Below are 25,550 nucleotides of genomic sequence, written 5' to 3'. Positions count from 1 at the left end.
AACATCACCACCACCAGCAGCAGCAGCAGCAGCAGCAGCAGCCGGCCGGCAACACCGACAAAACTGCTGGAAACAGCAACCCGCCCAGCAGGGCCCCAGAACCCGGCACCTGTGCACACTGCGGTCTGAAGAGAGACGACAGGAAGTAATAAAATTATCATCCAGCCTCAGTGATGAAGTCAAGTGATCTGTGCAGGATACCACATTTGATGTTTTTCAGCTAAATGTATCAACTGGTTTGAGTGCACACGAAAATGTGTCAGATTAAAGGAAATGACCCCAAATACACACTCAGTCTAAACACGCAATAATCAGCTTACGCCTGAGATTAAGTGACCTGAAACGCAACCCTTATTTTGAAATATCAGCTGATTGTGAATTATTTTTCAAACTAAAACATTATGAAAACATCTCCTGGCAGATTTTGTCGTTTTGTAAGTAAATTCTCACCAAAAAATGTTTACACATTCTGTGGTACTCATGTAGACACCTTTGTAAAAAAACTCTGATGCTTTATGTTTGTGCATTTAGAGCTTCTTGTTTACAACTTTTGTTGTTTCTTTTGTTTTCTATGAGGGGGGGTTCATGTTGTAGATTTGCTGTTATGGACTTTTGTAATATGACTCATAATTTTTTTATCTTTTATGTGATTCTGCTGTGTATTTTTATTTTTTCTGATTCAAAGATTCCTGAACAAAGCGTTTTGTGTGTGTCTGTGTGTGTGTGTGTGTCTTTTTGTTTTAATCTGCTTATAAAAATAAAGGGTGTTGATGCATCAGAAGCTGTTATAATGTAATCAGTCTTTATCTACTGTACCATCAGCAGTGCTTCATATAATATTAGTATAATTAAATCTCAGACTGTGTGCAGAAGCCTGGAGTGATTAAAAATGTCAGAAGTCACCTTTATAGCAGTAAAAAGTGCAGACTGACTCCCCAAACCTCCCCGAGTCGCTGCACTGTAACACCTCAACACTGTATGTGTGATGTGAATTGTAAAATGTCCCAATTTATATTTCTGCATTAATATTTCATTCATGATTACAGGGCCCTCTGCTGTTTAGGTCACACACACTGTGTGTCCACTGAAAGGTGTTGAAGCCATGTCTGAATGTCTAACAAGTATTAGTAAACCTCACACACCAGAGGGGTGACCTTCCATGTATCTAAAGGCAGTCTCGGCAGCTGGGGATGGGACCAGGTCCTCAGCCCCCAGTCACTACCCAGTCCATTTCTGAACCCCAAGATAACCCCTGTGAGTGTAATTAAAGGCCCAGGTGTGTGTTTCAGTCTCATGTTAAGTTCCAAATATAACCAACTACACACTGGTACAAAGTGAACACAACACAACACAAATGCCCATGAATGTAATTATCTGATTTTGCTGGTTTGTAATTAGTGGGGGTTTTGTGATTTTACCCCAGTTCATCCAGCTGCTCTCACACAGTACACGATATTATATTCAGGACTGCAGTCTAGAGGAGGATTGTTAGATGAGGATTCTTGCTGTTTGTAGCAGTGTTTTGTACCATGCTCGTGTGTAATGTAATGCTACCACCTTGTGGACAACTGACGAGACTGCGAGACTGTCGCTGTTTACGTCTTTGTTTACTCATAGTGTAAAAATAATGCTGAGTTTGCAGTTATGAAGTAGGATATTAAGTCATTAGGTTGTACAACATCAGCAATAACCAACCATCTGCAGAGACAGACAGACAGGATCTACAGCAATGACAGTAGTCGGATGGTAAAAAAGAGATGCTGTGTGTGTTCCGAAAAACTGTGTCAAAACATCCACGTCACGTAACCACTACAAATTGAAGGTTTGGTGCGTTTTACACCAGTTCCGACAGGTGGCGCACCCGCTGCTTCCAGGTCTGACCGACAGTGTGTGGAACAAACCTGATGACACCGCAAACGCAAAGAAAGCTTAAAGCACAGGAGTCAACAGACGTTTGTACCCACAGTGCAGCTGCTGATGCCCCTGCTGACGTCAAAAGATGCCTCAGAGAATCATTTCTCATTAAGACGCACGATCCACTGGTTTACTGGCAGGAGCGATGAGCGGTCTGTGTGTGCACAGATTCCTCTGAGAAAGAGAAATAAGGGAGCAAGGCATTAAAATAGAGGAAGAAGAACAAGACTCAGCAGAAAACAGCTTTCCACATGACATATTATAACATTGTTACTTAATTTTCTCTTCCATCCATCCATCCATCCATCCATCCTCTTCCGCTTATTCTGTTCAGGGTCGTGGGGGGACTGGAGCCTATCCCAGCTGTCATAGGGCGGGAGGCAGGGTACACCTTCAGTCAGTCAGTCAGTCAGAATACTTTATTGATCCCAAAGGGAAATTACTATTGTTACAGCTACAACCGTTTCATTTAAACGAGTAAACCTAAAACACAATAACATACACTAAAGGCATAAAAGTATAAAGACTAAAGAGATATTTTGACTATATACACATCTAAATCTATACACATATGAGAACTGTGAGTGCAAAAATTTTTAAATAGGTGTCATTATATATATATGCACAGTCCTTTTTTGTACAATGTATAAGTGTATGTACAATGTACAATGTATATAGTGTATGTACAATGTATATGGAAATTTAAGCAATTTTATGTACAATTGAATACTGATAAGTGAATGACACTGATGAACCACAATGTCACCTATTAAGGGAGGAGTTACAGAGTCTGATGACCACAGGTAGAAATGACCTCCTGTGGCGCTCTGTGGTGCATTTTGGTGGGATGAGTCTTGCACTGAATGTGCTCCTGTGTCCCATCACTGTGTTGTAGAGTGGGTGGGAGCCATTGTTCATAATGGCCTGCAGCTTAGACAGCATCCTCCTCTCCGACACTGCCATAAGCGAATCCAGCTCCACTCCCACCACATCACTGGCTTTGTGGATCAGTTTATTGAGTCTGTTGGCGTCTGCCGCCCTCAGTCTGCTGCCCCAGCATGCAACAGCATAGAGGATGGCACTCGCCACCACAGACTCATAGAAGATCCTGAGCATAGTCCGGCAGATGTTGAAGGACCTCAGGCGTCTCAGAAAATAGAGGCGACTTTGGCCCTTCCTGTATAGGGCATCAGTGTTCTTAGCCCAGTCCAGTTTGTTGTCAATGTGTACTCCCAGATATTTGTAGTCCTCAACGGTGTCCACACTGACCCCTCCGATGGACATAGGGGCCACCGGTGCCTTGTCTTTCCTCAAGTCCACCACCAGTTCCTTTGTCTTTGTCACGTTGAGCTCTAGATGGTTCCGCTTGCACCATGTGACAAAGTCCTTCACTGTCCTCCTGTACTCATCCTCATCACCCCTGCTGATACATCCAACTATTGCAGAGTCATCAGAAAACTTTTGAAGATGGCAGGTCTCTGAGCAGTAGCTGAAGTCTGTGGTGTAGAGGGTGAAGAGGAAGGGAGAGAGGACAGTCCCTTGTGGGGCTCCAGTGTTGCTAACTACTCTGTCAGACACACAGTGCTGCAGCCGTACATACTGTGGTCTGCCAGTCAGGTAGTCAACAATCCAGGACACAAGGGGGACATCTACCTGCATCGCTGTCAACTTATCACCCAGAAGAGCAGGCTGAATGGTGTTGAATGCACTTGAGAAGTCAAAGAACGTGACCCTCACAGTGCTGGCCGGCTTATCCAGGTGAGCGTAGACTCGGTTTAGCAGGTAGATAATGGCAGATAATGGCCTTGTACAGGTCGCCAGCCTGTCTCATGTTTCGACAATCATTCCCACTCACGTTCACACACATGAGCAATTTAGCACCACCAATTAACCTAACCCCACTAACTGTATGTCTTTGGACCGTGGGAGGAAACCGGAGTACCCGGAGAAAACCCACGCAAACACCGTGAACGCATCCAAAACTGATCCTGCCCACGTCAGTCACGGGGCCAGTGGTGGATGAGGGGCGGATCCGGGTCCGCAGTCCTTCTGCTGTCTGAGTCTCCGGTTATCGAGATCACACCGCCTCCTCCGTGAAGCAGAAGACGCGATCTGATTGGTATGTACCGTTTATGATTATCATCGTTGATGTTATCGTTGTTTTATTATGGATCACGGGGACTTAGGTCCTCAGTTGGACGCGGATAGTTTCACTACTACTGCAAGTTTGGCCTGCACCACAGGAACTCTGCTGCTTTGCTTTATTGGCTTGAGTTCCCATTCTGGGTGGACCAGAGTCATCTGTAACTACAGAAGTTAATATTTTTAATATCACTGCTATTTGTGCTGAGGACTGTGAAGATCAATTATTCTGTATCCATTCACTCCAAAGTGTACTTAAATAAACGCCAGTGATTACTGTTAGAGGAGAGAGAGAGAGAGAGAGACTGCTGGGTGAGCTGCTTTCACTGATATCAGCAGAGACTGCGCTGAAAAAAAAAAAACAGTAACTAATCGCATCAGAAACGCCTTTGCTTTCCAGGAGTAAAATAAAACATTTTCAGCTCCATCTTTTCTATTGTTCTCTAAGTTTTCTACTTTCAGTTTCTATTTGCTGCATTAAGTAACTTCACGCTCACTCTGCGCAGACAGAAATTGTTTAAAGAAAAAAAAGCGTCTCTGAACTTTGCTCTGATTTCACCATCCTGGTCAATGTGAAATGACAAGTTTGTCACTGGTCAGAATTCACCAGCGACAACTTCCCATTGTTGTCTTTTACTTACTTATTTATTTATTTTTACAAAGGAAAAACATTTAGCCTTTTGTCTGTTTAAATAACTAAAAGCAAAACTTCAGAACATACTAAGCAGTCAGGATTATATCAGGTGGCTGGACATTTGCCAGCAGTGTATCTGCTTTCTGCTTTATTTTCAGCTGGTTTAGTTTTAATGTGACCAAAAACCATTCAGTTTATTTCTGTTTCATATATTTTGTTTGAGACTTTTTTTTTTCCACTTTTGTGATTTTCCTTTCTTTTTTTTTGTCACATCACTGGAAGGAGGCCCTTTTTATAGCTGCAGATCACCATATTACAACATTAAAGTTATCCACAGTAAGGGTGTATTTGGATGTTTTCTTGCTCATGTTTTTGGCCGTATTAATAACCTCTTTTGTCTCTGTCCCATTAAGAAACTGAGGGTCTAACGCAGCAGTGGCTGGGCACCTTTAGTGACAGGATCTACTCTCTTGTGTGTGTTGTGGTTTTTTGTGCAGTGTGTGCACAGGTGAGATCCACGTGTGAATTCAAGTGATTCTCTTTGACCTCCTTTCTCTTAGTAGCCCAACCATCCACTGGTAAGCCACAGCCCTGAGCTGATGTTTTGAATCACCACCTGCCTCAGTACCACCAATAGTAGCTGCAGATTGTCCATGCTTCATCTAACACAACCATCACTGTGGTTACCAGTAGGCTGGACAGTAATGACATGAATCAGGAGACACTGTCATGGCCAGGGAGAAAATGGACGAGGAATGGCTGACACGAAGGACTCCAGAAGTCAGCGTAACATAAAAGGGATTTATTTCAACGGGGAAAAAACAAATACAAAAACCGTAGAAGGGAGACGACGGGCAGACACAGGGAGCACAGGGAACACACGGGCACACAACATCACACGCAGGCACAATAACATCAACGACGCAACAAGGAACACATGGAAACTGAGGGCTTAAATACACAATGGGTAATCAGGGTAAGAGGAAACAGCAGGGAACAACAGGTGAGGCAAAGGAAACTAATTACACAGGGGAATCAAAGCTAGACACAAAGCACAGGGAAACCACACTGGCAAAATAATACAGGAAGTGATAAACCAAGGAACACGCAGACAAGTCACAACACTAGGAACAAGACATCAAACATACTGGGAGGACAAGCACAGGAAATAAACTATAAACACAAAACGCTGGGCAAACGGCCCAGGACATGACAGTACCCCCCCCTCAAAGGCCGGCTCCCGACGGCCAAAACGAGAAACAAAACCAGACCAGGGCGGGAGGCGGGGGACCAGGAAGGAGGGCCCGAAACAAAAAACACAAAAACCCAGGCAGGGAGCAAACAGGAAGAAGGCCCAGGAATGAAACCAAACACAAGGGACAAAACAGAAAAAACAACAAGGCAGGCCAAAAAGCAAAACAAGGACATCGGGAAGAAGTTCAGAAACCAAAACAAAACACAGAAACCCAAAAACAGGTCAGAAGAGTTCAGGGGAAGGCCCAAATCAGAAAACATAGTTCAGGAGGCTGCAGAGGCCAAGGGGCCACCATGCAGAGTCTGGATGAGGGAGGCCGACCGCGCCTCCAGCGGCGGTGGCGACGACGACGAGGAGGAGTCACTGGAGGCCGACCGCGCTCCCAGCGGCGGCGGCGACGACGAGGAGGAGGAGTCACTGGAGGCCGACCGCGCTCCCAGCGGCGGCGGCGACGACGAGGAGGAGGAGTCACTGGAGGCCGGCCGCGCTCCCAGCGGCGGCGGCGACGACGAGGAGGAGGAGTCACTGGAGGCCGACCGCGCTCCCAGCGGCGGCGGCGATGACGACGTGGAGGAGACACTGGAGGCCGGCCGCGGGGCATGCGGCGGCAGAGACGAGGAGCAGGCACTGGAGGCCGGCCGCGGGGCATGCGGCGGCGGAGACGGGTGACCCCGGGCTCTGGTGGGGAACCCTCAGGCGGCGCGGAGCGCTCGGACTGAGCGGAGACCCCCACCGGCTCGGACTGAGCGGGACCCTCTGGCTCGGAGCGCTCGGACTGAGCGGAGACCCCCACCGGCTCGGACTGAGCGGGACCCTCTGGCTCGGAGCGCTCGGACTGAGCGGAGACCCCCATTGGCTCGGACTGAGCGGAGACCCCCATCGGCTCGGACTGAGCGGAGACCCCCAACGGCTCGGACTGAGCGGGACCCTCAGGCTCGGAGCGCTCGGACTGAGCGGGACCCCCTGGCGGCTCGGACTGAGCTGAGCCCTTGGGCTGAACGGGGCCTACATGGTGAGGCTCCGGATGCGCAGGCTGGGACTGCGGAACAGGGCACACTGCTGCTTTATTGAGCAGCAGGGGCCGCTCGGGGAATAGCCAAGGTGCAGGGGACTGCATGGGAGCTGACGCTATGGGCTGCGTGGAAGCAGGCCGGGAGACGACTGGCTGCGTGAAAGCAGGCCGGGAGACGACTGGCTGCGTGGAAGCAGGCCGGGAGACGACTGGCTGCGTGGAAGCAGGCCGGGAGACGACTGGCTGCGTGGAAGCAGGCCGGGAGACGACTGGCTGCGTGGAAGCAGGCCGGGAGACGACTGGCTGCGTGGAAGCAGGCCGGGAGACGACTGGCTGCGTGGAAGCAGACTGCGAGCTAGGGAGAGCAGACTGCGAGCTAGGGAGAGCAGACTGCGTGGAGGCAGACTGCGAGCTAGAGCATGCCGACTGCGTGGAACCCGACTGAGAGCTAGGGAGAGCAGACTGCGAGCTAGGGAGAGCAGACTGCAAGCTAGGGAGAGCAGACTGCGAGCTAGGGAGAGCAGACTGCGTGGAGGCAGACTGCGAGCTAGAGCATGCCGACTGCGTGGAAACTGAACGAGAGCTAGGGAGATCTGGCTGCGTGGAAACTGACCGAGAGCTAGGGAGATCTGGCTGCGTGGAAACTGACCGAGAGCTAGGGAGATCTGGCTGCGTGGAAACTGACCGAGAGCTAGGGAAATCTGGCTGCGTGGAAACTGACCGAGAGCTAGGGAGATCTGGCTGCGTGGAAGCTGACTGAACGCTACGGGGAGCAGTCTGCGTGGAGACTGACTGAGAGCTAGGAAGAGCTGACACTGGGCAAGCTGTCATTACTGGAGCTACCGAGGGAGCCGGAGCTGAGGGAACTGCGACTAAAGATGGAAAAACTGCAGATGAAGAGACCAAAACCGAACTGACTGAAGGGTCCAAGGGGATTACGGAGCTAACTGACGTTAAAGCGGAGGGAGCAGACTGAGAGGGCACAGAAACAGCTGACACCGGGGACCGAGGAAGAGCTACTGGGGCTGACTGAGACTGGAGTGGACAGGGAGCGACAGGAGCTGGGGCTGACTGAGACTGGAGTGGACAGGGAGCGACAGGAGCTGGGGCTGACTGAGACTGGAGTGGACAGGGAGCGACAGGAGCTGGGGCTGACTGAGACTGGAGTGGACAGGGAGCGACTGGAGCTGGGGCTGACTGAAGGCGAGGGGAAGCGACTGGAGCTGGGGCTGACTGAAGGCGAGGGGGAGCGACTGGAGCTAGAGCTGACTGAAGGCGAGGGGGAGCGACTGGAGCTAGAGCTGACTGAAGGCGAGGGGGAGCGACTGGAGCTAGAGCTGACTGAAGGCGAGGGGGAGCGACTGGAGCTAGAGCTGACTGAAGGCGAGGGGGAGCGACTGGAGCTAGAGCTGACTGAAGGCGAGAGGGAGCGACTGGAGCTAGAGCTGACTGAAGGCGAGGGGGAGCGACTGGAGCTAGAGCTGACTGAGACCCTGCTGCTGCAGCTAACGCAGAAAACCGATGCGAAGGCTTGGGTCTGGCTGCCCCCACCCGCGGAACAGGTGCGGGTGCAGAGGTCAGCCCGTCCGTGGCTGCCCCCACCCGCGGAACAGGTGCGGGTGCAGAGGTCAGCCCGTCCGTGGCTGCCCCCACCCGCGGAACAGGTGCGGGTGCAGGGGAAGATGGAGCTAAGGGAGCTGGAGCAGAGGGAGCTGGAGCTAACTGACGAGAGAGAGAAGCTACAGCTGACTGGGAACACGGTGACCGAGGAGGAGCTGGAGCCACAGCTGACTGGGAACACTGCGACCGAGGAGGAGCTGGAGCCACAGCTGACTGGGAACACTGCGACCGAGGAGGAGCTGGAGCCACAGCTGACTGGGAACACTGCGACTGAGAGCTAGGGAGAGCTGCGGCTGACTGGGAAGGCTGAGACTGAGCTGGCACGACAGCTGTCTGGGGAAACTGAGAATGAGCTGGCGCTACGGCTAACTGGGGAAACGGAGAATGAGCTGGCGCTACAGCTGACTGAGGCGAGAGTGACCGTCTCCGCGGCGTTATACCGCTCTGCTCCCGCGGCGATTCTCTCTGATGCTGCCGGGAGCTTGGTCTTCCTCCGTCAGCAGCAGGCAGTGGTGACGCGGAAGTGGTGGGAGGCCAGGGACCCCTGTGACCCAGGAATCGGAAAAATGACTCCTCTGGAGTCATTCCGGGCGCTGGCTCCAGGAAAACGTCTCTCCGCTTCCTCCGGTATCTCGTCCTCCGTGGCTGCGGCGACTGCTGAGGACAGGAGGGGCCAGCGAGCGGAGTGACAGGTGAGGGAGCGGCCGGCGCCAAAAACAGTCCGCCCACGCGGCAGACCTGCGGTTTAGGCGGGGGCGGTGAGCGGCGTCGCCGGGGACCGTTCAAAAAAGCTGGTCCCCCCAGCGCCAGGCGAGTGCCATTGTAGCGGCCGGAGCTTGCAGGGTCTTTAGTATGGTCGCGTCGTTCTGTCATGGCCGGGGAGGAAATGGACGAGGAATGGCTGACACGAAGGACTCCAGAAGTCAGCGTAACATAAAAGGGATTTATTTCAACGGGGAAAAAACAAATACAAAAACCGTGGAAGGGAGACGACGGGCAGACACAGGGAGCACAGGGAACACACGGGCACACAACATCACACGCAGGCACAATAACGTCAACGACGCAACAAGGAACACATGGAAACTGAGGGCTTAAATACACAATGGGTAATCAGGGTAAGAGGAAACAGCAGGGAACAACAGGTGAGGCAAAGGAAACTAATTACACAGGGGAATCAAAGCTAGACACAAAGCACAGGGAAACCACACTGGCAAAATAATACAGGAAGTGATAAACCAAGGAACACGCAGACAAGTCACAACACTAGGAACAAGACATCAAACATACTGGGAGGACAAGCACAGGAAATAAACTATAAACACAAAACGCTGGGCAAACGGCCCAGGACATGACAGACACTGCATTTAGAAAACAAGTTAACTTTTTTAATCATTTTTTTAAATGTGCAAAAATGGTAGAAGAGTCACAAATAATTTAACATAGGCCCAAATAATTTCTTTATTTCATGGATAAAAATCAAGTTTTAAAAAACAAACAATATGAAATAAATGAAACAGAAACTTACATGTAAAAACCCAATAAATAGTTAAAATGCACAATATTAAGTAGGATCGTGCTCTTCACTTGCAGAAGAGAGCACCTGTCATATTAAAAGTGAATGTATCTGTCAACAATAAAAATGTCTCCCAGGCTTGTCCACAGTGATCTGGGCAGAACGACACCTCTGTTAAAAACTCATCAGCTGAAGAAGCACTTTGGGAAGCATCATGTGTAGATGTGTTTCAGCATTACTCCCTGGGAAACATTTGATGGACCTGGATACATTTTATTTTACCAACTTACAGCAAAACAAGGACCAGAACAGGTCTCACTAAGTAAACCAAGAAGAGAACTGAAGCATAACACTGTTAGAAAATTACTGCAGACCCCTCAGAGTGATACTGTGCATAAAGTAAGGCAGCCATCAGAGCACAGTCAGTGAAACAGAAGTCCTGTTTCATAGTCACATATTAATGGGAAATCATTCCACCTGGCACCAGGATAAGTGGAGGATTGATTGTATTAGCTGTGACTAGCATAGACCCTTAGCTCGGAGAACCGTGGTTACGTTTCATTACAGGATAAAAGTAACCTAAGCAGTAACAGAAGAAAATCTTTACAGTCCAACTGCGTAATGCAATATTTTACATTATGATACACAAACACATAACATCTGTGACTTGACTGCACTCTGACAGGAAATATCCTTCTTCTTATTTTAACTGAATGTGATGAGAACAGCGAGGAAGATGGTTTCTGCTGCCGCCATCACTGTGTTTCTGCTCTGCTGCTTTGGCATCGACTCCACAGGTACAGCACAATTAATCTCAGTATAAGTTTATCAGCTAACATTTATACAGAAGTTTTCTTTTGTTAAAGGAAAAATTCATTATAACTGGAGTAATATTTTTATATTTCTACTTGACACTCCTGCTGGAAATGTGTTTGTCATCTGATTCTTTTGTCTTTCTTTCTGTTTCAAAGACTCTCAGGATGTTTGTGATCTGTATGCTGCAACAGGCACAAATGTTACTGTGCCCCTTAGATACACTTTGAAGGAATCAGATAACCTGAAATGGCTCAAGGATGGAACAGTAATCTTTATGCGCAGAAATAAAAAGGTGATCATAGGGAAAAAGGATGATGTTGATTCAACTGGATCACTGAAGCTGACACAACTGAAAACAAATAACAGAGGACGATACACCCCAGAGGTTCACAATGCAGATGGAGTGAGTGCAGGGGATTTACAGAGTGTGCGTTTGTGTGTATTAGGTAGGTAACAACACACTGTACATACATTTGTTCTGCTTGTACTAAGTATATTACAGTAAACAAGTGTGCTGATGCTTCAGAAGGTGTGTTAATACATTTTTTTTATTATAAAATAACTGTTCACTTTCATCATACAACAACAGTATTGTTTTTGTTTACTTTCATTTATTTTAAAAGCACTGCACTCAGACAAAACCATTCAGTGACTTAGAAACAGCCTCTGAAGCCTCCCATTTTCCATTTATTGAGTAGTTTTTAAAGGTTACTTATGGAGCTCCCCAAGGCCCAGTGTTACGGCCAATATTTATATTTACACTTAAATTGGTAGGACCACCTGGTGGTGAGTTGGATCCGGTGGCGGGGGAAGATGCTGGACAGATCTGGCACACCTAAACGTATTGTGAGGGTGTGCTGGGAACGCCTGGCAGAAGCCCCAGTCCGGGAGATCTTCAACTCCCACCTCCGGCAGAACTTCGACAGCATTCCGAGGAAGGCTGAGGACATTGAGTCCGAATGGACCATGTTCCGCACCTCCATTGTTGAGGCTGCTGCTCAGAGCTGTGGCTGCAAGGTGGTTGATGCCTGTCGTGGTGGTAACCCCCGAACCAGATGGTGGTCACCGGAGGTGAAGGGAGCCATCAAGCTGAAGAAAGAGTCCTATTGGACTTGGTTAGACTGTGGGACTCCGGAGGCAGCTGACAGGTATCGGCAGGCCAAGCGGAATGCAGCTCGGGCAGTGGCCGAAGCAAAAACTCGGGTGTGGGAGGAGTTCGGTGAGGCTATGGAAAAAGACTTTCGGACGGCATCGAAGCGATTCTGGCAAACCGTCAGGCGACTCAGGAGGGGAAAGCAGTGCTCCACTCACACGGTTTATAGTGCGGGTGGGGTGCTGCTGACTTCAACTGAGGCTATAGTCGGACGGTGGAAGGAATACTTCGAGGACCTCCTGAATCCCACTGACACGCCTTCTGTAGTGGAAGCAGAGTCTGGGGACGAGGGAGATGACTAATCTATTTTTTCATCTGATTCTTTTGTCTTTCTTTCTGTTTCAAAGACTCTCAGGATGTTTGTGATCTGTATGCTGCAACAGGCACAAATGTTACTGTGCCCCTTAGATACACTTTGAAGGAAACGGATAACCTGAAATGGCTCAAGGATGGAACAGTAATCTTCCATCGCAGAAATAAAAAGGTGATCACAGGGAAAAAGGATGATGTTGATTCAACTGGATCACTGAAGCTGACACAACTGACGACAAATAACAGAGGACGATACACCCCAGAGGTTCATGGTGCAGATGGAGTGAGTGCAGGGGATTTACAGAGTGTGCGTTTGTGTGTATTAGGTAGGTAACAACACACTGTTCAGTTTCATTATACAACAACAGTATTGTTTTTGTAGAAAAAGATTATCAGCAGTTCCTAAAATGTTGGAATAATAAAATGTTCTTCACTCAGACCGTGTGCAGAAGCCCACAGTGATGATGACGTGTCTCGACTCTAAGAAAAACGTCCGTTTTACTTGCAGTGTTGGTCAGGTGAGGACAAAATTTAATGTTTCAAACACATTAAAGTTTGAGTGTTCTTCAAATTCGTAATGAAGCTGTTGAAGAATCTGCAGACAAAGGCCTCATTTCTCCTCCACTGAAACCCATCATGAGTTTTACTGTGTTGACTGTAATCATTCACTCTGATGCTGCTGTTTCAGCAAAGTTTGGCTCTCTGTGTGTGCATCATTTCATTCTACTGTACAGGAAATGAAGCAGAGTGCAGGAAAAGATGAAGACATTTTAGCCAAGTTAGACTTTTTATGTTAGACTTGAAGTTTAAACCTTCAACTAATGAAGAAATCATATTTTCTTCTACAGAATGAGAACTTTGAATGGTTTATGGATGATGAAAAGTTGGCAGAAAAAGAGACGACGCTGATGAGAGCAGCCAGTGACGTGGTAACCTCCCGTTTCTCTTGCAATGTTTCAAACCCCGTCAGCGCTGAGATCAGTCTGCCTGTTCAACAAAACTGCTATGAGCCCTGTAAGTATCACGTGATATCAACTGTTCAAAACCTCAAATGTTCATGACACTGAAGTAATCACTTTATTAAGCTCATATCTTAATGAGATACTTGATGAACACAAGAATCAAGAATCAAACAGGTAATTTCTAATATATATTTTCATGATTTTCAGGTATTGTTCTGGTGCTGATCCTAATTGTCATCATTTGTTGGATCCAGATCAGATGAAAAAAGCAAATGTGACTAAAGCATAAGAATTCATTTATTGTATTTGTTTACTTTCATTTATTTTAAAAGCACTTCTTTTGGTTAAATTTAAAAAGACGATGTTTTGGAGAAATATTAATTGTTATTCCTCTTTTGCTGCACGAAAGGTGAAGGGCAATTACCCACGAATCACTCTGTGAGTGCATCTAGAAAAAAGACACTTAGTCTTGACAAGTGTCTCAAAATGAAGGTTGTATAGGAGTTTGTTTTCTGGTTATCATCTAGGAAAACATGAATGTTTTCAAGAGAACATGATTTATATGCCCACGTATTTCCTGTGGGTTCCCTTGACAGAAACTGAAACTCTGTGAAAGCTGTTCAGTGATTGCAAAATCCATGTTACTGAGAGCTGTTTGTTTTCTCAGCACGTCATGATTATGATGATGATGATGATGATGATGATGATGATGATGATGATGATGACGATCACGCTCATAAAATTCCACATACTTTTTTTAAAAAACAAAAACAACAGCAACCCACCAGCATGTCTTGCTTACAGCTGATAACAAACTGAAGTCCCTTTTAGTGCTTGTTTAGATGTGCGTGGAGGTCTGAAGAGAAACAACAGGATGTAAGATAACAATCATGAATGTATAAACTGGTGGAGTGCGCACACAAATGTAGCAGATTCAAGGGAATTGACCTAAACAGACGATCAATCTAAAACAATTATCAGCACCTGGACGGCATTTAGTGAGAAGACCAGAAGGACAAACTTTATTCTGAAACATCAGCTGGTTGTCAGTGATTTATCAAACTGCAACACTGTATCAGAACAACTCCTGATGGATTTTGTAGATTCTCACAAAAAAACAAACAAAAGGTCACTTAGAGAAATTAGGACATGCAGGAAGTGTTTTTATGCACCATTTATTAACTCAGACTATGAATGAGGCACCTTTGAAAAGGAGCATTGCTGATGCTGTGTGTAGATTTACAGCCTACAAACATCCATCTATAGCAGACTAATGTAAAAACACCATAAAAGCTGCAAACCGAATGTTGATGCCTGAAACGTTTTGTCACCATCGTGATGTTGTAAGAAGCTACTTAAGAAATTTGTGAATGGTCTCTAGATGTAATGAAGTTTAGGTAACTAAGCTTTGTAGCTCTGTAGTCTAAAAATCATAATATCCTTTAGATTTGATAAAGTGACATATAATCACTGAGAGCTTTTATAATGTGACTAATCTATTTTTTCATCTGATTCTTTTGTCTTTCTTTCTGTTTCAAAGACTCTCAGGATGTTTGTGATCTGTATGCTGCAACAGGCACAAATGTTACTGTGCCCCTTAGATACACTTTGAAGGAATCGGATAACCTGAAATGGCTCAAGGATGGAACAGTAAGCTTTATGCGCAGAAATAAAAAGGTGATCATAGGGAAAAAGGATGATGTTGATTCAACTGGATCACTGAAGCTGACACAACTGACGACAAATAACAGAGGACGATACACCCCAGAGGTTCATGGTGCAGATGGAGTGAGTGCAGGGGATTTACAGAGTGTGCGTTTGTGTGTATTAGGTAGGTAACAACACACTGTACATACATTTATTCTGCTTGTACTAAGTATATTACAGTAAACAAGTGTGCTGATGCTTCAGAAGGTGTGTTAATACATTTTTTTTTATTATAAAATAACTGTTCACTTTCATCATACAACAACAGTATTGTTTTTGTTTACTTTCATTTATTTTAAAAGCACTGCACTCAGACAAAACCATTCAGTGACTTAGAAACAGCCTCTGAAGCCTCCCATTTTCCATTTATTGAGTAGTTTTTAAAGGTTACTTATGGAGCTCCCCAAGGCCCAGTGTTACGGCCAATGTTTATATTTACACTTAAATTGGTAGGACCACCTGGTGGTGAGTTGGATCAGGTGGCGGGGGAAGATGCTGGACAAATCTGGCACACCTAAACGTATTGTGAGGGTGTGCTGGGAACGCCTGGCAGAAGCCCCAGTCCGGGAGATCTTCAACTCCCACCTCCGGCAGAACTTCGACAGCATTCCGAGGAAGGCTGAGGACATTGAGTCCGAATGGACCATGTTCCGCACCTCCATTGTTGAGGCTGCTGCTCAGAGCTGTGGCTGCAAGGTGGTTGGTGCCTGTCGTGGTGGTAACCCCCGAACCAGATGGTGGTCACCGGAGGTGAAGGGAGCCATCAAGCTGAAGAAAGAGTCCTATTGGACTTGGTTAGACTGTGGGACTCCGGAGGCAGCTGACAGGTATCGGCAGGCCAAGCGAAATGCAGCTCGGGCAGTGGCCGAAGCAAAAACTCGGGTGTGGGAGGAGTTCGGTGAGGCTATGGAAAAAGACTTTCGGACGGCATCGAAGCGATTCTGGCAAACCGTCAGGCGACTCAGGAGGGGAAAGCAGTGCTCCACTCACACGGTTTATAGTGCGGGTGGGGTGCTGCTGACTTCAACTGAGGCTATAGTCGGACGGTGGAAGGAATACTTCGAGGACCTCCTGAATCCCACTGACACGCCTTCTGTAGTGGAAGCAGAGTCTGGGGACGAGGGAGATGACTAATCTATTTTTTCATCTGATTCTTTTGTCTTTCTTTCTGTTTCAAAGACTCTCAGGATGTTTGTGATCTGTATACTGCAACAGGCACAAATGTTACTGTGCCCCTTAGATACACTTTGAAGGAAACGGATAACCTGAAATGGCTCAAGGATGGAACAGTAATCTTCCATCGCAGAAATAAAAAGGTGATCATAGGGAAAAAGGATGATGTTGATTCAACTGGATCACTGAAGCTGACACAACTGACGACAAATAACAGAGGACGATACACCCCAGAGGTTCATGGTGCAGATGGAGTGAGTGCAGGGGATTTACAGAGTGTGCGTTTGTGTGTATTAGGTAGGTAACAACACACTGTTCAGTTTCATCATACAACAACAGTATTGTTTTTGTAGAAAAACATTATCAGCAGTTCATAATATGTTGGAATAATAAAATGTTCTTTACTCAGACCGTGTGCAGAAGCCCACAGTGACGATGACGTGTCTCGACTCTAAGAAAAACGTCCGTTTTACTTGCAGTGTTGGTCAGGTGAGGACAAAATGTAATGTTTCAAACACATTAAAGTTTGAGTGTTCTTCAAATTCGTAATGAAGCTGTTGAAGAATCTGCAGACAAAGGCCTCATTTCTCCTCCACTGAAACCCATCATGAGTTTTACTGTGTTGACTGTAATCATTCACTCTGATGCTGCTGTTTCAGCAAAGTTTGGCTCTCTGTGTGTGCATCATTTCATTCTACTGTACAGGAAATGAAGCAGAGTGCAGGAAAAGATGAAGACATTTTAGCCAAGTTAGACTTTTTATGTTAGACTTGAAGTTTAAACCTTCAACTAATGAAGAAATCATATTTTCTTCTACAGAATGAGAACTTTGAATGGTTTATGGATGATGAAAAGTTGGCAGAAAAAGAGACGACGCTGATGAGAGCAGTCAGTGACGTGGTAACCTCCCGTTTCTCTTGCAATGTTTCAAACCCCGTCAGCGCTGAGATCAGTCTGCCTGTTCAACAAAACTGCTATGAGCCCTGTAAGTATCACGTGATATCAACTGTTCAAAACCTCAAATGTTCATGACACTGAAGTAATCACTTTATTAAGCTCATATCTTAATGAGATACTTGATGAACACAAGAATCAAGAATCAAACAGGTAATTTCTAATATATATTTTCATGATTTTCAGGTATTGTTCTGGTGCTGATCCTAATTGTCATCATTTGTTGGATCCAGATCAGATGAAAAAAGCAAATGTGACTAAAGCATAAGAATTCATTTATTGTATTTGTTTACTTTCATTTATTTTAAAAGCACTTCTTTTGGTTAAATTTAAAAAGACGATGTTTTGGAGAAATATTAATTGTTATTCCTCTTTTGCTGCACGAAAGGTGAAGGGCAATTACCCACGAATCACTCTGTGAGTGCATCTAGAAAAAAGACACTTAGTCTTGACAAGTGTCTCAAAATGAAGGTTGTATAGGAGTTTGTTTTCTGGTTATCGTCTAGAAAAACATGAATGTTTTCAAGAGAACATGATTTATATGCCCACGTATTTCCTGTGGGTTCCCTTGACAGAAACTGAAACTCTGTGAAAGCTGTTCAGTGATTGCAAAATCCATGTTACTGAGAGCTGTTTGTTTTCTCAGCACGTCATGATGATGATGATGATGATGATGATGACGGTCACGCTCATAAAATTCCACATACTTTTTTTAAAAAACAAAAACAACAGCAACCCACCAGCATGTCTTGCTTACAGCTGATAACAAACTGAAGTCCCTTTTAGTGCTTGTTTAGATGTGCGTGGTGGTCTGAAGAGAAACAACAGGATGTAAGATAACAATCATGAATGTATAAACTGGTGGAGTGCGCACACAAATGTAGCAGATTCAAGGGAATTGACCTAAACAGACGATCAATCTAAAACAATTATCAGCACCTGGACGGCATTTAGTGAGAAGACCAGAAGGACAAACTTTATTCTGAAACATCAGCTGGTTGTCAGTGATTTATCAAACTGCAACACTGTATCAGAACAACTCCTGATGGATTTTGTAGATTCTCACAAAAAAACAAACAAAAGGTCACTTAGAGAAATTAGGACATGCAGGAAGTGTTTTTATGCACCATTTATTAACTCAGACTATGAATGAGGCACCTTTGAAAAGGAGCATTGCTGATGCTGTGTGTAGATTTACAGCCTACAAACATCCATCTATAGCAGACTAATGTAAAAACACCATAAAAGCTGCAAACCGAATGTTGATGCCTGAAACGTTTTGTCACCACCGTGATGTTGTAAGAAGCTACTTAAGAAATTTGTGAATGGTCTCTAGATGTAATGAAGTTTAGGTAACTAAGCTTTGTAGCTCTGTAGTCTAAAAATCATAATATCCTTTAGATTTGATAAAGTGACATATAATCACTGAGAGCTTTTATAATGTGACTAATCTATTTTTTCATCTGATTCTTTTGTCTTTCTTTCTGTTTCAAAGACTCTCAGGATGTTTGTGATCTGTATGCTGCAACAGGCACAAATGTTACTGTGCCCCTTAGATACACTTTGAAGGAATCGGATAACCTGAAATGGCTCAAGGATGGAACAGTAAGCTTTATGCGCAGAAATAAAAAGGTGATCATAGGGAAAAAGGATGATGTTGATTCAACTGGATCACTGAAGCTGACACAACTGAAAACAAATAACAGAGGACGATACACCCCAGAGGTTCATGGTGCAGATGGAGTGAGTGCAGGGGATTTACAGAGTGTGCGTTTGTGTGTATTAGGTAGGTAACAACACACTGTTCAGTTTCATCATACAACAACAGTATTGTTTTTGTAGAAAAAGATTATCAGCAGTTCATAAAATGTTGGAATAATAAAATGTTCTTTACTCAGACCGTGTGCAGAAGCCCACAGTGACGATGACGTGTCTCGACTCTAAGAAAAACGTCCGTTTTACTTGCAGTGTTGGTCAGGTGAGGACAAAATTTAATGTTTCAAACACATTAAAGTTTGAGTGTTCTTCAAATTCGTAATGAAGCTGTTGAAGAATCTGCAGACAAAGGCCTCATTTCTCCTCCACTGAAACCCATCATGAGTTTTACTGTGTTGACTGTAATCATTCACTCTGATGCTGCTGTTTCAGCAAAGTTTGGCTCTCTGTGTGTGCATCATTTCATTCTACTGTACAGGAAATGAAGCAGAGTGCAGGAAAAGATGAAGACATTTTAGCCAAGTTAGACTTTTTATGTTAGACTTGAAGTTTAAACCTTCAACTAATGAAGAAATCATATTTTCTTCTACAGAATGAGAACTTTGAATGGTTTATGGATGATGAAAAGTTGGCAGAAAAAGAGACGACGCTGATGAGAGCAGCCAGTGACGTGGTAACCTCCCGTTTCTCTTGCAATGTTTCAAACCCCGTCAGCGCTGAGATCAGTCTGCCTGTTCAACAAAACTGCTATGAGCCCTGTAAGTATCACGTGATATCAACTGTTCAAAACCTCAAATGTTCATGACACTGAAGTAATCACTTTATTAAGCTCATATCTTAATGAGATACTTGATGAACACAAGAATCAAGAATCAAACAGGTAATTTCTAATATATATTTTCATGATTTTCAGGTATTGTTCTGGTGCTGATCCTAATTGTCATCATTTGTTGGATCCAGATCAGATGAAAAAAGCAAATGTGACTAAAGCATAAGAATTCATTTATTGTATTTGTTTACTTTCATTTATTTTAAAAGCACTTCTTTTGGTTAAATTTAAAAAGACGATGTTTTGGAGAAATATTAATTGTTATTCCTCTTTTGCTGCACGAAAGGTGAAGGGCAATTACCCACGAATCACTCTGTGAGTGCATCTAGAAAAAAGACACTTAGTCTTGACAAGTGTCTCAAAATGAAGGTTGTATAGGAGTTTGTTTTCTGGTTATCGTCTAGAAAAACATGACTGTTTTCAAGAGAACATGATTTATATGCCCACGTATTTCCTGTGGGTTCCCTTGACAGAAACTGAAACTCTGTGAAAGCTGTTCAGTGATTGCAAAATCCATGTTACTGAGAGCTGTTTGTTTTCTCAGCACGTCATGATGATGATGATGATGATGATGATGATGATGATGACGATCACGCTCATAAAATTCCACATACTTTTTTTAAAAAACAAAAACAACAGCAACCCACCAGCACGTCTTGCTTACAGCTGATAACAAACTGAAGTCCCTTTTAGTGCTTGTTTAGATGTGCGTGGAGGTCTGAAGAGAAACAACAGGATGTAAGATAACAATCATGAATGTATAAACTGGTGGAGTGCGCACACAAATGTAGCAGATTCAAGGGAATTGACCTAAACAGACGATCAATCTAAAACAATTATCAGCACCTGGACGGCATTTAGTGAGAAGACCAGAAGGACAAACTTTATTCTGAAACATCAGCTGGTTGTCAGTGATTTATCAAACTGCAACACTGTATCAGAACAACTCCTGATGGATTTTGTAGATTCTCACAAAAAAACAAACAAAAGGTCACTTAGAGAAATTAGGACATGCAGGAAGTGTTTTTATGCACCATTTATTAACTCAGACTATGAATGAGGCACCTTTGAAAAGGAGCATTGCTGATGCTGTGTGTAGATTTACAGCCTACAAACATCCATCTATAGCAGACTAATGTAAAAACACCATAAAAGCTGCAAACCGAATGTTGATGCCTGAAACGTTTTGTCACCACCGTGATGTTGTAAGAAGCTACTTAAGAAATTTGTGAATGGTCTCTAGATGTAATGAAGTTTAGGTAACTAAGCTTTGTAGCTCTGTAGTCTAAAAATCATAATATCCTTTAGATTTGATAAAGTGACATATAATCACTGAGAGCTTTTATAATGTGACTAATCTATTTTTTCATCTGATTCTTTTGTCTTTCTTTCTGTTTCAAAGACTCTCAGGATGTTTGTGATCTGTATGCTGCAACAGGCACAAATGTTACTGTGCCCCTTAGATACACTTTGAAGGAATCGGATAACCTGAAATGGCTCAAGGATGGAACAGTAAGCTTTATGCGCAGAAATAAAAAGGTGATCATAGGGAAAAAGGATGATGTTGATTCAACTGGATCACTGAAGCTGACACAACTGAAAACAAATAACAGAGGACGATACACCCCAGAGGTTCACAATGCAGATGGAGTGAGTGCAGGGGATTTACAGAGTGTGCGTTTGTGTGTATTAGGTAGGTAACAACACACTGTTCAGTTTCATCATACAACAACAGTATTGTTTTTGTAGAAAAAGATTATCAGCAGTTCATAAAATGTTGGAATAATAAAATGTTCTTTACTCAGACCGTGTGCAGAAGCCCACAGTGACGATGACGTGTCTCGACTCTAAGAAAAACGTCCGTTTTACTTGCAGTGTTGGTCAGGTGAGGACAAAATTTAATGTTTCAAACACATTAAAGTTTGAGTGTTCTTCAAATTCGTAATGAAGCTGTTGAAGAATCTGCAGACAAAGGCCTCATTTCTCCTCCACTGAAACCCATCATGAGTTTTACTGTGTTGACTGTAATCATTCACTCTGATGCTGCTGTTTCAGCAAAGTTTGGCTCTCTGTGTGTGCATCATTTCATTCTACTGTACAGGAAATGAAGCAGAGTGCAGGAAAAGATGAAGACATTTTAGCCAAGTTAGACTTTTTATGTTAGACTTGAAGTTTAAACCTTCAACTAATGAAGAAATCATATTTTCTTCTACAGAATGAGAACTTTGAATGGTTTATGGATGATGAAAAGTTGGCAGAAAAAGAGACGACGCTGATGAGAGCAGCCAGTGACGTGGTAACCTCCCGTTTCTCTTGCAATGTTTCAAACCCCGTCAGCGCTGAGATCAGTCTGCCTGTTCAACAAAACTGCTATGAGCCCTGTAAGTATCACGTGATATCAACTGTTCAAAACCTCAAATGTTCATGACACTGAAGTAATCACTTTATTAAGCTCATATCTTAATGAGATACTTGATGAACACAAGAATCAAGAATCAAACAGGTAATTTCTAATATATATTTTCATGATTTTCAGGTATTGTTCTGGTGCTGATCCTAATTGTCATCATTTGTTGGATCCAGATCAGATGAAAAAAGCAAATGTGACTAAAGCATAAGAATTCATTTATTGTATTTGTTTACTTTCATTTATTTTAAAAGCACTTCTTTTGGTTAAATTTAAAAAGACGATGTTTTGGATAAATATTAATTGTTATTCCTCTTTTGCTGCACGAAAGGTGAAGGGCAATTACCCACGAATCACTCTGTGAGTGCATCTAGAAAAAAGACACTTAGTCTTGACAAGTGTCTCAAAATGAAGGTTGTATAGGAGTTTGTTTTCTGGTTATCGTCTAGAAAAACATGACTGTTTTCAAGAGAACATGATTTATATGCCCACGTATTTCCTGTGGGTTCCCTTGACAGAAACTGAAACTCTGTGAAAGCTGTTCAGTGATTGCAAAATCCATGTTACTGAGAGCTGTTTGTTTTCTCAGCACGTCATGATGATGATGATGATGATGATGATGATGATGATGACGATCACGCTCATAAAATTCCACATACTTTTTTTAAAAAACAAAAACAACAGCAACCCACCAGCACGTCTTGCTTACAGCTGATAACAAACTGAAGTCCCTTTTAGTGCTTGTTTAGATGTGCGTGGAGGTCTGAAGAGAAACAACAGGATGTAAGATAACAATCATGAATGTATAAACTGGTGGAGTGCGCACACAAATGTAGCAGATTCAAGGGAATTGACCTAAACAGACGATCAATCTAAAACAATTATCAGCACCTGGACGGCATTTAGTGAGAAGACCAGAAGGACAAACTTTATTCTGAAACATCAGCTGGTTGTCAGTGATTTATCAAACTGCAACACTGTATCAGAACAACTCCTGATGGATTTTGTAGATTCTCACAAAAAAACAAACAAAAGGTCACTTAGAGAAATTAGGACATGCAGGAAGTGTTTTTATGCACCATTTATTAACTCAGACTATGAATGAGGCACCTTTGAAAAGGAGCATTGCTGATGCTGTGTGTAGATTTACAGCCTACAAACATCCATCTATAGCAGACTAATGTAAAAACACCATAAAAGCTGCAAACCGAATGTTGATGCCTGAAACGTTTTGTCACCATCGTGATGTTGTAAGAAGCTACTTAAGAAATTTGTGAATGGTCTCTAGATGTAATGAAGTTTAGGTAACTAAGCTTTGTAGCTCTGTAGTCTAAAAATCATAATATCCTTTAGATTTGATAAAGTGACATATAATCACTGAGAGCTTTTATAATGTGACTAATCTATTTTTTCATCTGATTCTTTTGTCTTTCTTTCTGTTTCAAAGACTCTCAGGATGTTTGTGATCTGTATGCTGCAACAGGCACAAATGTTACTGTGCCCCTTAGATACACTTTGAAGGAATCGGATAACCTGAAATGGCTCAAGGATGGAACAGTAAGCTTTATGCGCAGAAATAAAAAGGTGATCATAGGGAAAAAGGATGATGTTGATTCAACTGGATCACTGAAGCTGACACAACTGACGACAAATAACAGAGGACGATACACCCCAGAGGTTCATGGTGCAGATGGAGTGAGTGCAGGGGATTTACAGAGTGTGCGTTTGTGTGTATTAGGTAGGTAACAACACACTGTACATACATTTATTCTGCTTGTACTAAGTATATTACAGTAAACAAGTGTGCTGATGCTTCAGAAGGTGTGTTAATACATTTTTTTTTATTATAAAATAACTGTTCACTTTCATCATACAACAACAGTATTGTTTTTGTTTACTTTCATTTATTTTAAAAGCACTGCACTCAGACAAAACCATTCAGTGACTTAGAAACAGCCTCTGAAGCCTCCCATTTTCCATTTATTGAGTAGTTTTTAAAGGTTACTTATGGAGCTCCCCAAGGCCCAGTGTTACGGCCAATATTTATATTTACACTTAAATTGGTAGGACCACCTGGTGGTGAGTTGGATCAGGTGGCGGGGGAAGATGCTGGACAGACCTGGCACACCTAAACGTATTGTGAGGGTGCGCTGGGAACGCCTGGCAGAAGCCCCAGTCCGGGAGATCTTCAACTCCCACCTCCGGCAGAACTTCGACAGCATTCCGAGGGAGGCTGAGGACATTGAGTCCGAATGGACCATGTTCCGCACCTCCATTGTTGAGGCTGCTGCTCAGAGCTGTGGCTGCAAGGTGGTTGGTGCCTGTCGTGGTGGTAACCCCCGAACCAGATGGTGGTCACCGGAGGTGAAGGGAGCCATCAAGCTGAAGAAAGAGTCCTATTGGGCTTGGTTAGACTGTGGGACTCCGGAGGCAGCTGACAGGTATCGGCAGGCCAAGCGGAATGCAGCTCGGGCAGTGGCTGAAGCAAAAACTCGGGTGTGGGAGGAGTTCGGTGAGGCTATGGAAAAAGACTTTCGGACGGCATCGAAGCGATTCTGGCAAACCGTCAGGCGACTCAGGAGGGGAAAGCAGTGCTCCACTCACACAGTTTATAGTGCGGGTGGGGTGCTGCTGACTTCAACTGAGGCTATAGTCGGACGGTGGAAGGAATACTTCGAGGACCTCCTGAATCCCACTGACACGCCTTCTGTAGTGGAAGCAGAGTCTGGGGACGAGGGAGATGACTTGACCATCACTGGGGGTGAGGTCACTGAGATAGTTAAACAACTCCTTGGTGGCAGGGCCCCTGGGGTGGACGAGATTCGCCCTGAGTTCCTGAAGGCTCTGGATGTTGTAGGGCTGTCTTGGTTGACACGCCTCTGCAACATCGCGTGGAGATCTGGGGCAGTGCCAATGGATTGGCAGACCGGGGTGGTGGTCCCCATCTTTAAGAAGGGAGACCGGAGGGTGTGCTCCAACTTTCGGGGGATCACACTCCTCAGCCTCCCCAGTAAGGTCTATGCCAGGGTGCTGGAAAGGAGGGTCCGTCCGTTAGTCGAACCTCGGATCTAGGAGGAACAATGCGGTTTTCGACCTGGTCGCGGAACGCTGGACAGGCTCTTTATCCTCTCAAGGATATTCGAGTGTGCGTGGGAGTTTGCCCAACCAGTCTACATGTGCTTTGTGGACTTGGAGAAGGCATTCGACCGCGTCCCTCGGGGTGTCCTTTGGGAGGTCCTGCGGGAGTATGGGGTGTCTGGCCCATTGTTGCGGGCCATTCAGTCCCTGTACAACCACAGTGAGAGCTTGGTCCGTATAGCCGGTAATAAGTCGGATTCGTTTCCTGTGGGTGTTGGACTCCGTCAGGGCTGCCCTTTGTCACCGATTCTGTTCATAATTTTTATGGACAGAATTTCTAGGCGTAGCCA

The 25,550-nt window shown here is 44.6% G+C and overlaps 1 protein-coding gene across 11 annotated transcripts in view; it reads left to right on the top strand.

Annotated features, from left to right (window-relative positions):
- The window catches only part of LOC115792792 (uncharacterized), a 42,873-nt gene that overhangs the window by 4,896 nt on the left and 12,427 nt on the right, over positions 1–25,550 (top strand). For 2 of the 11 annotated variants that reach the window (XM_030747353.1, XM_030747375.1), the window contains exons 5-19: positions 11,065–11,355; positions 12,410–12,700; positions 12,813–12,892; positions 13,223–13,388; positions 14,877–15,167; positions 16,223–16,513; positions 16,626–16,705; positions 17,036–17,201; positions 18,666–18,956; positions 19,069–19,148; positions 19,479–19,644; positions 21,118–21,408; positions 21,521–21,600; positions 21,931–22,096; positions 23,570–23,860. In XM_030747353.1, coding sequence (XP_030603213.1) covers positions 11,065–11,355; positions 12,410–12,700; positions 12,813–12,892; positions 13,223–13,388; positions 14,877–15,167; positions 16,223–16,513; positions 16,626–16,705; positions 17,036–17,201; positions 18,666–18,956; positions 19,069–19,148; positions 19,479–19,644; positions 21,118–21,408; positions 21,521–21,600; positions 21,931–22,096; positions 23,570–23,860 — 3,021 coding nt within the window. Of the gene's footprint in view, positions 1–3,899; positions 4,034–5,103; positions 5,199–5,259; positions 5,269–10,778; positions 10,891–11,064; positions 11,356–12,409; positions 12,701–12,812; positions 12,893–13,222; positions 13,389–14,876; positions 15,168–16,222; positions 16,514–16,625; positions 16,706–17,035; positions 17,202–18,665; positions 18,957–19,068; positions 19,149–19,478; positions 19,645–21,117; positions 21,409–21,520; positions 21,601–21,930; positions 22,097–23,569; positions 23,861–25,550 lie in introns of those variants that run through there. The other 9 variants (XM_030747402.1, XM_030747394.1, XM_030747384.1 and 6 more) reach the window with 9 other exon arrangements.

The sequence above is a fragment of the Archocentrus centrarchus genome, chromosome 2 (assembly GCF_007364275.1).
Source record: "Archocentrus centrarchus isolate MPI-CPG fArcCen1 chromosome 2, fArcCen1, whole genome shotgun sequence".
Taxonomy (NCBI): domain Eukaryota; kingdom Metazoa; phylum Chordata; class Actinopteri; order Cichliformes; family Cichlidae; genus Archocentrus; species Archocentrus centrarchus.
The sequence above is the reverse complement of the archived record's forward strand: the minus strand, read 5'-3'. Positions and strand labels throughout refer to the sequence as shown.